This window comes from Amblyomma maculatum, chromosome 10 (genome assembly GCF_055883805.1).
Source record: "Amblyomma maculatum isolate TAMU_Amacu chromosome 10, ASM5588380v1, whole genome shotgun sequence".
NCBI lineage: Eukaryota > Metazoa > Arthropoda > Arachnida > Ixodida > Ixodidae > Amblyomma > Amblyomma maculatum.
In genome coordinates, this window is record NC_139353.1 from 106,328,517 (window position 1) to 106,344,357 (window position 15,841).

General features: G+C 46.8%; 1 protein-coding gene across 1 annotated transcript in view; it reads right to left on the reverse strand.

Moving 5' to 3' along the window:
- Nucleotides 1-13,773: 13,773 nt before the first annotated feature.
- LOC146177197 (endothelin-converting enzyme 1-like) overlaps nucleotides 13,774-15,841 on the reverse strand; it is a 33,583-nt gene continuing 31,515 nt past the window's right edge. Inside the window, exon 7 of the mRNA XM_084581487.1 lies at nucleotides 13,774-14,121. Within this exon, the coding sequence (XP_084437613.1) occupies nucleotides 13,933-14,121 (189 nt within the window). The 3' untranslated portion in view covers nucleotides 13,774-13,932. The remainder of the gene's footprint in view (nucleotides 14,122-15,841) is intronic.

Genomic DNA, 15,841 nt, shown 5'->3' on the forward strand with positions numbered 1-15,841 from the left:
TTGAAGGTGGTGCAGCCATGTAACGCCGACGTAGAATCCTGGATTGGGGGAATGGGATAGCTGTCCGAAATGATGGCCTAATTAAGAACATGGTAATCGCCGCATGGTTGCAAGGAGGAGCACTGTATGGAGTGGCGAGGCCCAGAGACTGGAGGAGAAACAGATGAATCCAAGGTTAATCACGTGCTAAATCTCTTGTTTGCACACACCCAGATGATAAGGCGCAAGCAAACAAAACCAAACGGATACAGCAGGGCCAATCGTAACGATATGATGAATCATGCTGTGATCAACCAATGACTGAAGAGATGGTGGACGAAAAGTGTCTGCAAACCCTACAAGTACACTTGGACAAGGGTCGGGAACGGTGGTTTGCACCTTGAGCAGCCGGAGAAGTGGTGTGTGACAGGAGATGGCCTGGGCGGCCAAGCTCGTCTAATAGCCCAAGATGCGGCTATACCGCATGTCAGCGACGAGCTTGTAGCGCCATAAAACGTCAGCAACAATAATTGGCTTGCGCACCTCCGCGGTTACAAAGACGGAGCAAAAGGTCCTGTATAACGGGGCAAAAGTTTTTTCGAGAGGCCGACGCAGCGAGCTGGGGTCCAAAGTAGCACGAGATAGCCGCAAGAATACTGGGTGTTGCAATGAAAAGAATCATAGTGACGTTTCTGGGAGTGCTGGGAGGCTGCGAGTTGGTTGCGAGAAACAACGCGGGCAGCATCAGCTCGGTCTATGGCGTCACGAGCATATGCGCTGGCAGTGGCGGCAGGAGGGAGCAGGCTGTCAAAAGGAAGCAGAGGTTCACGGCCGTATAGAAGATAGAAGGGGGAGTAGCCGGTAGTGTCGTGACGCGACGAATTGTATGCAAATGTCACAAATAGCAGCATTATGTCCCAGTCGCGGTGTTCATCAGAAACGTACATAGGCAGCATGTCAGTTAATGTCGGGTTAAGGCGTTCAGTAAGCTCGTTCGTCTGTGGATGGTAGGATCGTAGGATCTCGTCGACTATAGGCGCAAGAATGCAACGGCCACGGTCGGTGAGCAGTTGGCGGGGAGCTCCGTGGACGAGTATAACGTCGTTGAGGAGGAAAGCAGCGGCATCAGTTGCACAGCTGGTTGGTATAGCTTGTGTGACCGGGTAGCATGTGGTGTAATCATTGGCCACCGCAAACCATTTGTTCCACGAAGCAGACAGTGGAAAAGGCCCTAGAAGATCCAGACCCATTCAGGAAAATGGGTCTATGGGGATGTCGATCGGCTGCAGGAGTCCAGCCGGTAAAACTGATGGCTTTTTCCGGCGTTGACAGCGGTCACAAGCAGCCACGTAGCGGCGGACTGCGCGGCATAGGCCTGACCAAAAGAACCGACGGCGCACACTGTCGTATGTGCGAGAGACGCCTAGATTACCCGCTGTGGGAACGTCGTGAAGCTGTTCAAGGACGGCTGTGCGTAGGTGCTGAGGGACTACTAGTAGAAGGTCGGGGCCATCAGGTCGCATATTGTGCCGGTATAAGGTGCCGTCATGGAGCACAAAAAAACGATGGGAAAGGTCATGGCGATCAGCGCTGAGTCGATTGATAATTTCGCGACGCTGAGGGTCCTGGCGTCGCTCCCGGCGAATGTTGGAAAAGTCAGAAATAGAGAGCACGCAAGCGTCATTGTCACATTCATGTTGGCTTTCGGGTCGACTTGATGACGGGACAGGCAATCGGCGTCTCGATGCAACAGGCCAGACTTATAAACTACTGAAAAAATTTACTACTGAAAGCGCAAGGCTCAACGTCCAAGGCGGCCAGTAGGGTCTTTGAATGTGGAAAGCCAACACAATGCCTGGTAGGTAGTAACTACTGTGAATGGCCGCCCATGCAAGTAAGGGCGGAACTTCGTAATGGCCCAAACTAGGGCTAAGCACTCACGTTCAGTGATTGAATAATTCTATTCGGCAGCAGAGAGGAGTCGGCTGGCATAGGCGATGACGCGAGGGGAGCCGAGCTGACGTTGTGCGAGAACGGCACCAATTCCATGACCACTTGCGTCGGTGCGTACTTCTGTGGGCACTGACAGATTGAAGTGAGCCAACACTGGTGGACCGGTGAGGTGGGCAATAAGAGCGACGAAGGCGGCCGATTGTTTGTGGCCCCAGGAAAAGGAGACCCCTTTTTCAGAAGCTGCGTGAGTGGACGGACCATTTCCTCGATGTTTTGTACAAATTGCCGGAAATATGAGCAGTCCGAGGAAGCTACGCACGTCGCTGGTAGATTTCGGTATAGGAAAACTACTTACAGCGCGAATTTTGTCGGGGTCCGGCTGGATGCCATGGGTGTTGACTAAGTGTCCGAGGACCTTGAGTTCTCGGCGACCAAAGCAACACTTCTTGGAGCTCAACTAAACGACAGCTCGTCGGAAGACGCCAAGTATAGCCGAAACGTGATGGAGGTGGCCCTGGAAGGTGGATGAAAATACGAAAATGTCATCGAGGTAGCACGCACATGTGGTCAATTTCAGCCCGCGTAGTAGAGAGTCCATCATGCGCTCGAAGGTCGCAGGGGCATTACATAAACCGAAATGCAGCACCTTGAATTGGTAGAGGCTATCTGGGGTGACAAAAGCCGTCTTTTCACGATCTCTTTCGTCAACAGAGATCTGCCAATATCCAGAACTGAGATCTATGGAGGAGAAGTAGTTGGCACCGTGCAGGCAGTCGAGGGCGTCATCGATCCTTAGAAGAGGGTACACGTCTTTCTTGGTTATCTTGTTTAGGTGTCAATAATCTACGGAAAGCCTCCAGCTGTTGTCTTTCTTTTTAACGAGTACTACCGGAGACGTCCCGGTGCTGCTGGACGGCTCAATAATGTTGCTGGCCAACATTTTCTCCACTTCTTCCTGAATGACCCGGTGATCGGAAAGAGCAACTCTGTAAGGCCGTCTGTGAATAGGGCGGGTATCTCCATTATCGATGCGATGTGTGACGGCGGACGTTTGGCCCAGGGATCCGTCGCCGAAATAAAAAATGTCGCTGTATGTCCGCAAAAGGCGGGCAAGGGCGCTTGCATATTTGGGACGCAGGTTAGAGGCAACCATGGCTGAGATGCGGTCCTCCGGACTCTGTGACGGGACAGATTGTTTAGGTACCTCGGCGTGACGGTCTGACAGCACTGCAGAAATAGTAAAGCTGGACAAAGGTGCCAGGTCGGAGAGGAAAATACCCTCCGGGAGAACTTGCGAAGACATGCTGAAGTTGACTACGGGAATGTAGGTGAGATTATTCTCGACCTGTAAAATGTTATGACGTAGGACGATGTTGCGCTGAAGAGTGACGTCGATGATGGGGTTGACAACGTAGTCACCGTCAGGAAGGGAGGGAAAAGGTGGCACGGGCACGTATACTGCCGCCTCGGTAGGTAGGCGAGTCAATGTACTGGAGCGGAGGCGATGGCTGGGAATGGTCAGCACAAGGGTCATAAACACAATGGGGCAGGACTAGGCGCAGACGTCCAGAGGCACAGTCAATGAGAGCGGAATGGACTGTAAAAAAGTGTAGGCCTAAAATCACGTCTTGAGGACAAGTAGTAAGAACGGCGAAAAGCAAAGGGGCGTGATGGCCGGCGATGCTGACGAGCGCAGTACATATTCCGATGATGGTAGCAGTGTTTTCATCAGCAACACGAACTGTAGAGGTGTTAGCGGGAGTAAGACGTTTTTTGAGGCGCTCGCGGAACGACGAACTAAGGACTGAAATATGGGCTCCAGTGTCAATAAGGGCAGAAACGGAGACTCAGTCCACAAGAATGTCAATGAGGTTACGTCTGGGTGTGGGCGTCGGTTCCTAGTTGACAGTCCGAGTCGGTAATGCAACGTCACTCCCGTGCGCTGCACTCGCTAGTTTCCCGAGTAGGTGCCGGCGTATGATGAGGAGCTGCGACGAGGTACCGGTGAACGGGATCGACGGGCCAGTGGGGATGGAGATAGGCTGGCGCGACGGGCCGTCGGGACGGTTTCGTTCCGAGGCTGATCTGTTTGAGGAAGATAATGTCCAGGTCCATCATAGGCGGGACGGGGCTCCTCTGGTTGGGCAGGGAAGCGTCGAGGTCTATTGTAGTATCGACGGTCGGTGTTGTAATAAGAGCGAGGGGCGAAGAAAGTACGGCTACGGCAATAACGAGATGTGTGGCTGGCGCGACACCAAATGAAGCAAATTGACCTGTCATCTGAGGTGCGCCACTCTGCAGGATTGGGGCTAAGGTAGCGACGTGGGGAAACCTGGCTCACGGCACCAGCAGCTACTACAGAAACAGGGTGCGTTGGTGACGGTGGTGATACGGGGCTGGAGGAGATGCCGACGTTGGCGAGTTCTTGGCGAACAACGGCCTGTATCATGGCCATGCTGTCGGGTGGCGGAGACGTGAGTGGTGCAGGAGCCAAGGCCTCGAGTTCTCTCCGCATGATCCGAATGATGTTCGCTGGATAAGAAGGCTGTTCCAAAGGCGGCAGGTCAGCGCAGGATGATGTAGCCGCCGTGTTTGGAAGGCGTTCAAAGCGATGTATGAGACGGCGTTGTTTAGCCTACTCGAATTTTCGACAGACTTGAAGTACCGATTCAACGGTAGGGCAATTCGTACAGAAGTGGATGCTGAACGCATCATCCGCTATACCCTTGAGGATATCCCCTATCTTGTCACTTTCTGGCATGGAGCTGTTCACCTTGCAGCACAGCGAAAGGAAGTCTTGAATATAGGCAAGGTAGGGCTCCGTGGGGGATTGGGTGTGAGTGGTTTTGCTGCGAGAGGCCGCCCAATCGGCTTTCCGAACAAGTCCTGTAGCTTTTGTTTACGGATTTCCCAGGTCACTAGCTCTTGCTCGTGATGCTGGAGCCACGTCCGAGCTGTTCCCGCCAAATAGAATATTACGTTCGCCAGCATAACGGTCGCGTCCCCGTGGTTGTTTCTGCTGCAGCGCTCGTACTCATCTAGCCAGTCGTCAACACCCGGCTTGTCTTCCCCATTATAGATGGGAGAATGGCGGATCTTCGTGAGTACCACTGGCTGAGCCGATGTTGCTGCGTTGGTAGGGGCTGCTTCGAAGGTCATAGTGGTCGTTGCTGACGTCGTTGTGAGCCAGGGTAGGGGGCGGCCACTGCGCAAATCCAACTTTTCTGTGCTATATTGCTCTTAGATTCTGTTCTGAGCGCACGGGGATCTTTAGTCACCTCCACCAAGATGGTACGTGGCAAGGTAAGGTCAAGATATTCGTCCAAGATGACTCCGCACACAGCACACAGAAACACAGCAGCGTTAACCGGGCACCAACCGACACTGCTCCAATGTCGTCTTCACCAAAATTCACGGGATTCTTCTTCTTATGCAGATATAAGTGCATGCACCGCCTAATGTAGCAATGTTAAATCTGTTTACCGCAGTGGGAGAAGACGAGTCAGGAGGATGGCTGCGCTCAGCCAACGTTGGGGCAAGGACACATGTTTCGGCACCAATGCCGATAATCTAGTCAACTTTTATGATGCCGTCGGTTACATGGAGAGGCCACTCGATCTGGGCCGAGAACACTGATCGCCCTCAGGGTTTGGCCAGTCCGTGTCCCGCATATTAGGACTAGCGGCATCGCCAGGTACGGGAACCGTAACGACGTGGTACCATCAAACCATATCGGAGGATTGTTCTGTCGATTTCTTCATTCCGTCTCGATTTTTCAGAGCGCTTGCGTTTCCCCATCGAAAGCTATTTACCGTCTTCTGCAGAAGCACGAGTTCTGTTAAGTTATCTTCCGCGTGGGCAGGGCACAGTACTAGACGTCCTATTCATGAAGTTAACGCATAAGATGTGTCGCCTCGGGACATGAAACACTGGCATCAAGACGTGGTTTTACTCCATGGCCTAAAGTTTGTTTCCTATCGCAAATTTGCTTGTATCCTTGAGTGAGATATACATTGTGGTGCCTGAATGTTGCGGTCTGTGTAAGGCTCGCTCTGAGAACTATGTCAGCAGACATCGCTATAGCTTTGCCAAACTACGAAGAATTACCCACGCAGGTTTACGCATTATATATCTCTTATTCTTTTGACTACCACAATAAGCAAAAAATACCGTTTAACTGACGCAGCAGAGGGCGTTTATGAATATATGCATGTACATTTTATCAGCCTTTCCCCAAACTGAGTAAAGTCTAATGTTGACGTATTGTGGTTCATTGATGTCGCAGGTCCTCACTGAAGAAAAGGTCTTCTTCATCACCGCGTGCCTCTTAAGCTGTTCACAGACGCCCGCTGACAACCTGTACGGTGGCGACTGCAACAAAGCGGTGGCAAATTTCGCGCCATTTGCGGAAGCCTTTCAGTGCCGTCCAGGATCCGACATGAACCCGATTACCAAGTGCACTTTTTTCGACTAACCGCCAAGATGCCAACATCTTCTCCAGATTCATACCTGTCTTTTTTCCCGGATGTTTAGCTTACCAGAATATTGGCAATGGAGCGTGGTGTGGTGCATCTTACTGCCATGTAGGTTTCTTGAACACTCATTTATATGAACCATCATAACCCTAATCCAGAAAAGGTGATATAACGCTAAATCTTCATGAATTGTTGTTTTTAAACCAACTCATACAGTATAACCATGCCGATGTTCGACGTATTTTTTAGGATCAAGTTTTCTTAGCCCATGGCGCTTCTTTGACAACTTATTTTTAATATCTATACGTTGTGTGCAGAGACTGTTCCTGATTTCATGCTCATGTGTTTTGCACGAATTTCCTATACCGTTTATTACATAGTTTTCAAATCCCTTCCCTTATGTTGGTATTGAAGTAAGAAACTGCCAACATAACAGCAGCCTGCGGTTGAACCTTTAAGAAGAGGTGTACGCGGAGCACGAGGTGATTGTATGCGAGGCACATTGTTTTTCTCATAATAGCGTATGTACCGAATACTCAGCTTGTAGAAAGATTGCTTCATTGAATGCAAACAATGCCAACAGCAGCTTTTGAAACGTTCAGATCGTGACCACTGTTATTGGACAATTCGGGCAACGATATGCCTTCTGGACTATTTGTGCAGTTTGGGTTCGGGTTGAAAACAGTGCTACGTGTGCATTGGTGAGCCTTCAACCACGACTCGGATGAGCGCAATATGAGACTGAATGCAACGTTGCGAAGTGCCTGGATATGATCAAGAAGAGCCCAATAGGTGACATTGGCTTAAAAACTTGATAAATAACAGTTGATATCGCATTCCGCGCCAGTGCCACTTGCTATATGCGGCAGCCTTTTTTGCCCTCACATTGAAGATGATTTCGGCTTCTTAAATGCATTTTATTTGCCTAAATTGTTCTCTTGCTTTTATACGCAAATAAAAGAATATATTTTACAGACGTTGTGAGGTGTACAAATTGCCCGAAAGTAATTTCATTAAACAGAAGTGCACGTCGTCCTCTTTATTTTTGTAACTCAAAGTCACTGTAGCAATACATGCTAACCACATGATCCTCGGAATCGCTGATGTAATTTTTAGCGTATTGTAATTCCCCGCAAACTGCAGCAACGGAAATACTGGGTGTGTCACCGTCGCGTCATCTTTAGTGCGTTGAAATAAAAGGAATAAGAACCCATTTGAAGCCTGTAATTCTCGTCGCTTCAGTAACGCAATCGAATAACGCTACTTATCTTAGCACTAAACGCGTGTTCGAATCCTACATGTATTAATCCTGTGAGTGCCACTTTATTTTATTTCACAACGTTCAACTAGATTACATCTATCTTGGGGTGGTGTTCCCCTTTAGGCTACATATTGTGATGGTTATTCTTCATAGCCGCAAAACACAGCCAAACACAGCCAGGAGTTACTCTATGACAACGGTTACAGTATGCAGGTACCTTCATCGTAAACAATTCCTGCCTTCAGTGAATTTGTTACCTTTAGGTTGAATTCAAAGACACCTCTCTGCAACAATCGCCGTTTATCTCACGGAGAGACAACCAGTGAGGAGAAAGAAGTTGCGGGGCCCTGCCGTTCAGAAAACGGAAGTACGCCGCGCCGATATCGAAGTTAACTTATTCGATGGCTCGAATGGACGCAATATATGAAATAAGATTTCTACTGTAATTTATTTTTAATTTATTGATTTGGTTACTATCAGGGCCGTTGAGACGTTACAGATAGGCGTAACTAGTATACAAAATAAAATAAAATAAAAATAATAAAAATATAACAAAACTTAGGTTATAAATAATATAATAATAATAATATTAATAAAAACAAAAAAGCAGAATTTTTAACATAGGTTACGAAGAAGCGCATGTTTGAATGCTTCGGGTTCACAATCGGAGAAATTCACACTAATAAAAATAATTCCTTAATTGTGCATTTAGATTTACGTACTGCGCTCTATGCTCGAAAAACACTTTGTGAGGGTTCTCACGGGGTCCTGACTCCGCTCTAATAGCAAAACGCCTCGCCGCTAGCTCTGACCACATCTGTGGCAGGGAATAACGAATCAAGGAGGCACAGTCAGCGGGCCAAGCTGTTTATTGGGAGTGCCCAACATTCTTCCTCGGTGTCGTAGCAGCATCCGCGCGCTCCGGCGATGCGGCGTCGTCTCTCTGGATGCAGATGCTGTCCGCCGAGATGAGAAGGGAGGGTGAAGGAGGGGCCGCCCGGCATGCTACGCCAGTTCTCTCACCTCCGGACTCTCCGTCACAGCTCCGGGGAAATGAGGCCAGGAGGGTAAAGATGCGAAGTCTCTGTGAAGGAGAGGAGGAGGGTGTTCACCGCGTCTTGCGGGCGAGGGAAATATTGAATTCCCACAACGTAAGGCTTTATTGACTTCTTGGAATAAAAGGTAGCGCAAAAGGAGGAGGGCGGAGTAATGGACACAAGGGACAAATGGCTTTATTGACTTCCTTTTTGTTGTGTTTTATATTTAGTGACGTACTTAGCACTGCGTTGCAGAAGTTTTGGGGGAACGGCAGTACTCCTACTTTGTACTACCCTTGGTGTCACCTGTTTTGTTATGACGCCACTGGCGGCATAGAAACCTGTGCGTCGGTGCTGGAGGCTGAAACGCACAATTTCATAATGTTACCTTGAAGTGAAGAAGATAGAAAACAGCCTTTTGGCCGTTGAATTACTTATTTTGTGCCGTAGGCCACATGCGTGATAAGGAACATTATATTTAGTAAATGGCAAATACAATTTCAGTTACTCATATGACGTCTTCCATTATGGCTGTCAGACAGCTGACAACAAACGCGGGCCCGAGAGGCCTAACAAAACCTCCCAAGCTCCGCCGAATAGCAGAATGCTACCAATTCCAGGTCCATGCGACAACACGCTGATAAGGTATTCGGAGTCGATTTCGGCCGGCGTTTGGTTTTATGTGCTCCGAGCTATCATGTATCAACACAAGCCAAAAATAACCCCGCAAACATCGCGCCATGTCGGGACTCCGACGGCTCCTGCTCCACGCCTGAGTGAGCAAGTGAGCTGACAGGCTCATCTACGCGCTTCTCCTCGCAAAACGTGGTTGGTTTCATTTCGTTTGTGGGATTAAACGTCCCAAAGCGACCCAGGCTGTGAGAGACGCCGTAGTGGAGGACTCCGGATATTTCGACCACCTGGGGTTCTTTAACGTGCACTGACATAGCACAGCACACGGGCACCTTGCCCTCCGCCTCCATGGAAAAGCGGCCGCCGAGGCCGGGATTCGATCCCGCGTCCTTGAGAACAGTAGTCGGGTGCGCACTTTATTCCAAAACATTCCTCCGAGATAAGAAGCTTATATACCGTGGAGGAGGAGGAGGAGGGCAGTTCTTAGAATTGTGAATATACGGCCATGCCTAGCTGTGAAGGAGGCAGATATGAGTGCAATGGGTTGGAGAAATGTGTTATAGCGTTGCCGCCCAGTCAGTTCGGCAATAATGAATTCAATTTTGAGACTAAATACTTCTGTTCAGGTAGTTTCATGCTACACATAATTACACAAAATAGCTGTATCATGCCAGTGCTTTTTTTGCAGTAGGAAGCTTAAGGAAAGATAGACTATAAATTGAAGGCATAACTGCGACGTAAACCTAAAGAGGAGCCTTCACAAAATTACTCTGCATATATATCTGCTAAATGCTACAGTCAAGAAGAAAGCCAGACTTCTCTTTGTGTAGCTGCAGTGCTGCAGAAAGCTCCGTTCTTCGAAGCGCTGGTCTATATTAATAATAATATTAATAATAATAAGCTTATTCCGACATGAATCATGTACACAGAACATGCCCACGGGAAGAGGCAAAAGAAAGAAGCTGGTAGCATTCTTCCTGATGAGGCCTCACCCCGGGTCACATATCAATGGCTGAAGGATGGACGAGGTCAAGGTCAGTTTCACTAAGACAAAACAAAATATAACCAATGACAAAAAAATTCCATAGAATATATTTGGCATTGTAAGAAATTAGATAAGAACCATGGTGTCGTAAACAAGCAAAGTACATCAGTAACGCTACAATTCGTGACACAAAATGTAAAGAAAATAATATATCAAGCACTACAAGTCACATAGATTTGGTGCATTCCCAAGAAGTGGAAAAAAGCAATTTCATTTTATTTTTAAATTGAAAAATAGTTTTGCTGTTTATAGCATCACCAATTATTGAAGGATAGGCCTTGCATACTATACTAATTTGGTTATCTGTATGTTGGGTGCCGTAATTAGTCCGGTCGCGAGTGGGAACAAGAGAGGTAACACGCAGGCTGTAGCCAGTATTTCTGTTCAGATATGTATTTCTAAATGATGTGACGTCTTGCCTAATTTTATGAAAGATATGTACAGCAACAAAATACTTATGGCACACAGGAAATGGAGGATTAAGTACGGCTTGAAATGAGAGGTGATCGTTTGAAGGGTCTGTGGAACAAGCGCGTAAAGCTTTTTTTTAAAGAAAATAGCCTGAACAAGTTTTGTTGCAAGACCCCAGATTAGATTACAGTACACCAGTAGAGAATAAATTAGGGCAAAATACAACAGTTTATTATCTGCAAGGGCAACAGAGAGGCTTAACCTGCGCGCCTGGCTATACGTACAGCAAAGTTTGCATATAGGTATATAAAGAAAGTCAACGTGATTTCCAATACTCCAGTTCGTCTGTATCATAGCTGCAGCGGATGCTTTTTGAGAAAATATCGGAAAAGGAGTTAGTGTTGCTGATTAAATCATTTTCCTAAAAGCGGGCAATCTACGGCTTGTACCATTAAAGGTTCTTCCTCCTTTCCCTTCCCAATTCATTCTCACCTCCTGGACACCTACAACAACACGTCAAGCTTCTGGGCACGCTGGATCTAGTAGTTTTTGCGCTTTTCTTCCGTAATAGGTCCTCTCTGCTCATTTTTCCCGCTTTTAATTTGTATAATTTGTTTTTGTATATTTGGTCTTAATTTTTTTTAGGGCGACCGTCTCACCCTTTCTTTTTCATTTCGTTTTTGCCTTCGATAGCCTCTGGTTTGGTGTGGTCTTTCTCATTTACTTACCTTTTATGTACAATAAAGGGGTTTATTGTTGAACAGTAGGTTTTAGGAGATCCATTTTGTACCCGTGGCATAAATTTTATTTGGGACTGCATGTTGATTACATATGATCGTCTAAGCACGGCTCAGCTGTCATTTTTCTATGCACAGACATTTCTGGGTTCACCAGCTAAGACACGCAGGCTAACCTTGTGGATGGGAGACAGCTTAGGTACGATGATAGTGCAGAGCTGCACGCATGTATCCATAGCGTGCTCTCTAGAGTGAATTACAGCTATAGTTATGCATACCCTATAGGCGCATTATGCGAAGACTCAGATATCGAAGACTGTCCTTAGGGTGCAGATGCAAACCAAAAGTTGCAATTTTGCCAGAAGCTGTTGGTAAAATATTTTCTTGGCAATTAACTTCATTCAGACAGGGTGGGATCACTGTTCAGTCCTCGTCTGAGGAAGACCAGGATAGCCACTGTGGTTCACATGGAGTCAACGTGAGTCAATCTCTCTCCTAATTTCATTCTCCCATTAGCATGAATGCCTTACTTTCATCAAAACGGTGGAGGAAGGAATTATACCAAAACTATAACTTTGTATCCTATCAAAATTGGAGAGGCAGCAATTTTCTTGCGTCTACCCATTATGAATCCATCTGCAGGTTACGGTTGTGGCTAGTTTGCGATACGGATTCAAAACCACGACATATGTATGCCTCCAATTGAATGCCCTTAATTGTAAGCGCAGGTGTCAATGCACAATCTTTTCTTCAAAATGAACCAATGTTCATTTCGGGGAAGGCACGCTTTGCCAAGCCGTGTTTCAGTCTTTCAATGCTTTGCCACCAGGAAAAACCATGCCAAACTGTTCTTTCCGGCGTCGTTATCAGTTTATTCGGACTTTTAACTGACAGGTGTTTCTACTCTCATTTATATTTGTCTCTGGCACCTTGATACACCAGTGGATATGTACTTAGTCTTCATGCCATTCATGTAGAGTGAATACAAAACATTGTTATTTTTTCCAGTGAAGTACATAATTACAATGTACACCGGTATTTAGTATGTGGAACCGAGATGTTCCTGAATTGAACGGTTGAACAAAAAAAAAATCTCCAGCAAAAAACACATCATCTCAGTACCACTGTCAGTTGTGAGCAGTCTTGGCCTACTGGCTGAGACTTCATACCACAAAAATTCATACTCCGGCTAGGTTACTATACTTTCTGGCTATTCAGTGGATAATTATAAGGAAAAAAAGTTGACCAAAAATGCTTGCCCGTATGCTCTTGCTGCTTATCGGGGGTTGCAGGACTTTAGAATCAGCAAACAAGTCTTTTTTACCAAACGTTATTAAACAAAGGTAAGGCTGTTCATACGCTTCGCTTCCATGCAACATGCAAAAATCGTTCATTTCGTCCACCGCCAAATACGCGCACATTATTGAGGCTTGAATACTCTCTGGAACGAAAGGGTGGGGGACACCAACCGTGGTACCAAGCACATCGAGAGGGTAGATCACGTAGTGCATGGTATGCAGTCCGTGCTGCTACTTTTATGGCAGCGCTTCGAAAACGAGCACAGCAATCGCGCCAGTATATTCTTAGCACTCAGCCTGTATCAGCATGCACTGGCGTAACCGGCGTGTGTCGCTCATGAAGTTTCTGACCCGAGGAAGGTACCTCGTAATTCGGCACTCAGGTCTTGAACGGCCCCCATCCTAGCCGTCATTGCAGGCTAATCACGATCACAAGTTAGAACCCACACCCAGCAGTCCAAACTGGCTGCGCGAATCATCCAACAGAGGACACTGCGAAGAATTGCGGCATTTTCAAGCAGCATTTACAGTAATTTTGTGGAGCATCTAAGACTCCTCATCGTAAATTGTTTTCAACAAGATGCGATATCACTACAAACGCAGTCCACCAGAAACACCAACGCGTCTTTGCCTTTAGGCACATCGCAAAGTCGCTAAACACTTCAAAAGAAGCGCTTCAGCTGCAGGCTGCGGAAACATAGAGGTAACATCACATTTCAATACAAAAAAGCAGCTATCTAGAAAGTATTACAGAATACAGGCACAGACCAAGACAATCAATAACGACCTTATCCCATAAAGCACGTGTGAACAAATACCAACGTTAAATGTACATCACCAAACTAAAGAAACTTTTTTTTAGCAAGAACGAAAGTATCAGCTTAAAATCACGTGCGAAATAGCAGTTCATGCAGATATGTCAATGCACCATGATTTCCGCAAGATTGTAGTGGCACACCAGCCCTAAATTATATGAAACTCAATTAACAAATGCAATTCACCTAACCAACAACACAGTAGATCTTGAATAAGACAGCAAGTTGAACGAGGCGGGAAAAACAAAACATTATGTAGATCGGTGGATGGTGCGGGATCCTAAGAGGTTAGTCGAAAAACGTGCACTTCGTTATCGGGTTCAAGTTTGATCCCGGGTGGCACTTGAACGCTTCTGCGAATGGCGCGAAATTTGCCACCGCCTTGTTGCAGTCGCCGCCATACAAGTTGTCGTCTGGCGTCTTCGAGCAGCTGAGGAGGCAGGCGGTGATGAAGAACACTTTCTCCTCTGTCAGCTCCTACATCAAAGAAAGCGTGCATGGTGTCATTGATATCCTGCATTAAGGCTGCGTGAAAAGGTTTGTAACAGATGCATGTCCATATTTACTACCTATTATTGCTGTTTCACCTCTCGCAGTCTTTTGCCTGCTAAGTTGCTCCGTTTCTTCGTGCTCGAATAAGGAAACAATGCGCACAGACCCACATTCGGCACATTGTAGTCACGGCGAAATATAACCAATAATCTTCTTAGAGGCCCCATGTGAGCAATATCCACCGTTTCGGCAATGCTACAAGAATAGCTGCCGCCACAACCCGTCCTCGCGGGTAGCTCTACGCGGCAGCTCGATTTCGGTACTTGAATGGTAGGTCGCATATAAGGATGGTGACAAATTAGGTATCGATAGGACCCAAAACTGAAACCGCACAATAAAACTGTATGCTTTGTTGCTGACGTTACATGACCGCAGGTTAAAAGTTTTGAAAATGTGTGCACTACAAATAGGATTTTATGTACTGTTTCCCACCGTCACGGATTTCATTAGAATTACATCCAGTTGCTCTTCCAAACCATCAAGTATACAAAAAATATCCACTCTAATTAAAGTCGTCAAAACAGCAGTCATGTCATATGGCCCAGCTCAGTGGATACACTGCGCCAATCAGTTTTGTACCTCTTCTGTGTGCCAAAAGTGCTTAAATGTGAACGTAACCCCGATCGCATGCGTTCTCTTAAAGTGTTGCGGTCATCTTGCCGAAAGTTAGGGTACAGTATCGAATATGACAACAAACGTGACAAGTGGATCATTAGAAGGAGTTTCTAAGACAGGCACTCCAAGAAAAAAAAAAGTTTCTCACAGTCGCAATGATATTAAATTCTCCATGCCGAGAGTTAAATTACGGCTTCCGGGGGCCCTTCAACATGCACTGATATCGTACAGAACATGCGCCTTTTGTATAACCACAACGGTCGAAATAATACTTTCCATACCGAGGTAGAACCCGCTAACAGGATCAACTACTGGACAGGAAAGATTCATTGCAAGAGCGGTGGGCGCTTATGCAGATCATTGACACACGCCATAGCTTAGGGCTGTCCTCACCCATCGTTCGTTCATATGATCTTGGCGTCGCGTCTGTACATGCGCTTGTGAAAGAAACTGATAGCTTTAAACAATTTTTGATTGAGTTCTCATTTACCTGCTCAGAACAGGGAATTGCTGGGCAAGCTGGTTTGTGTTTATTAGCAATAGCTCAGCGAAAAAAAGACCCAAGACTAGACAGTGTATTTATCCCCACTCACTGCTAAAAGCTTACATAGGAAAAACTAGCAGTGCTTGAACGAAAGGCTTAGAAAGCACGGCAACTCCTGTCGACAAGGTAATGGAAGCAACATGGTATTTCATGTGCAAAAATGGAGAAGCCGTTCACAATTGTTTTACCGGACCTGAATAATTCGCTAGAAAAAGACTAGACACGAACGCGAGCTTCTGAAGCCGTTTAAGATCAAAAATATGACTTGCATAAGTGATCCATCCGTCGTGATCATCAAGAAAGAGCGCCGTGCCTCGTCGGGTACTTTAATTGTGACCTCATTTGGTTTTGTGCACGTGCACCTGGACAGGAAGGTGGTTTTAAGTATGTGGTTGAGTCAAGAATAAACCAGTTCTATTCCGGCGGCTGTGTGCGTGCTTTCTCTAGTCTTGCGTCTTTATTCGCTTTCTTTCGTATCCCGTTGCA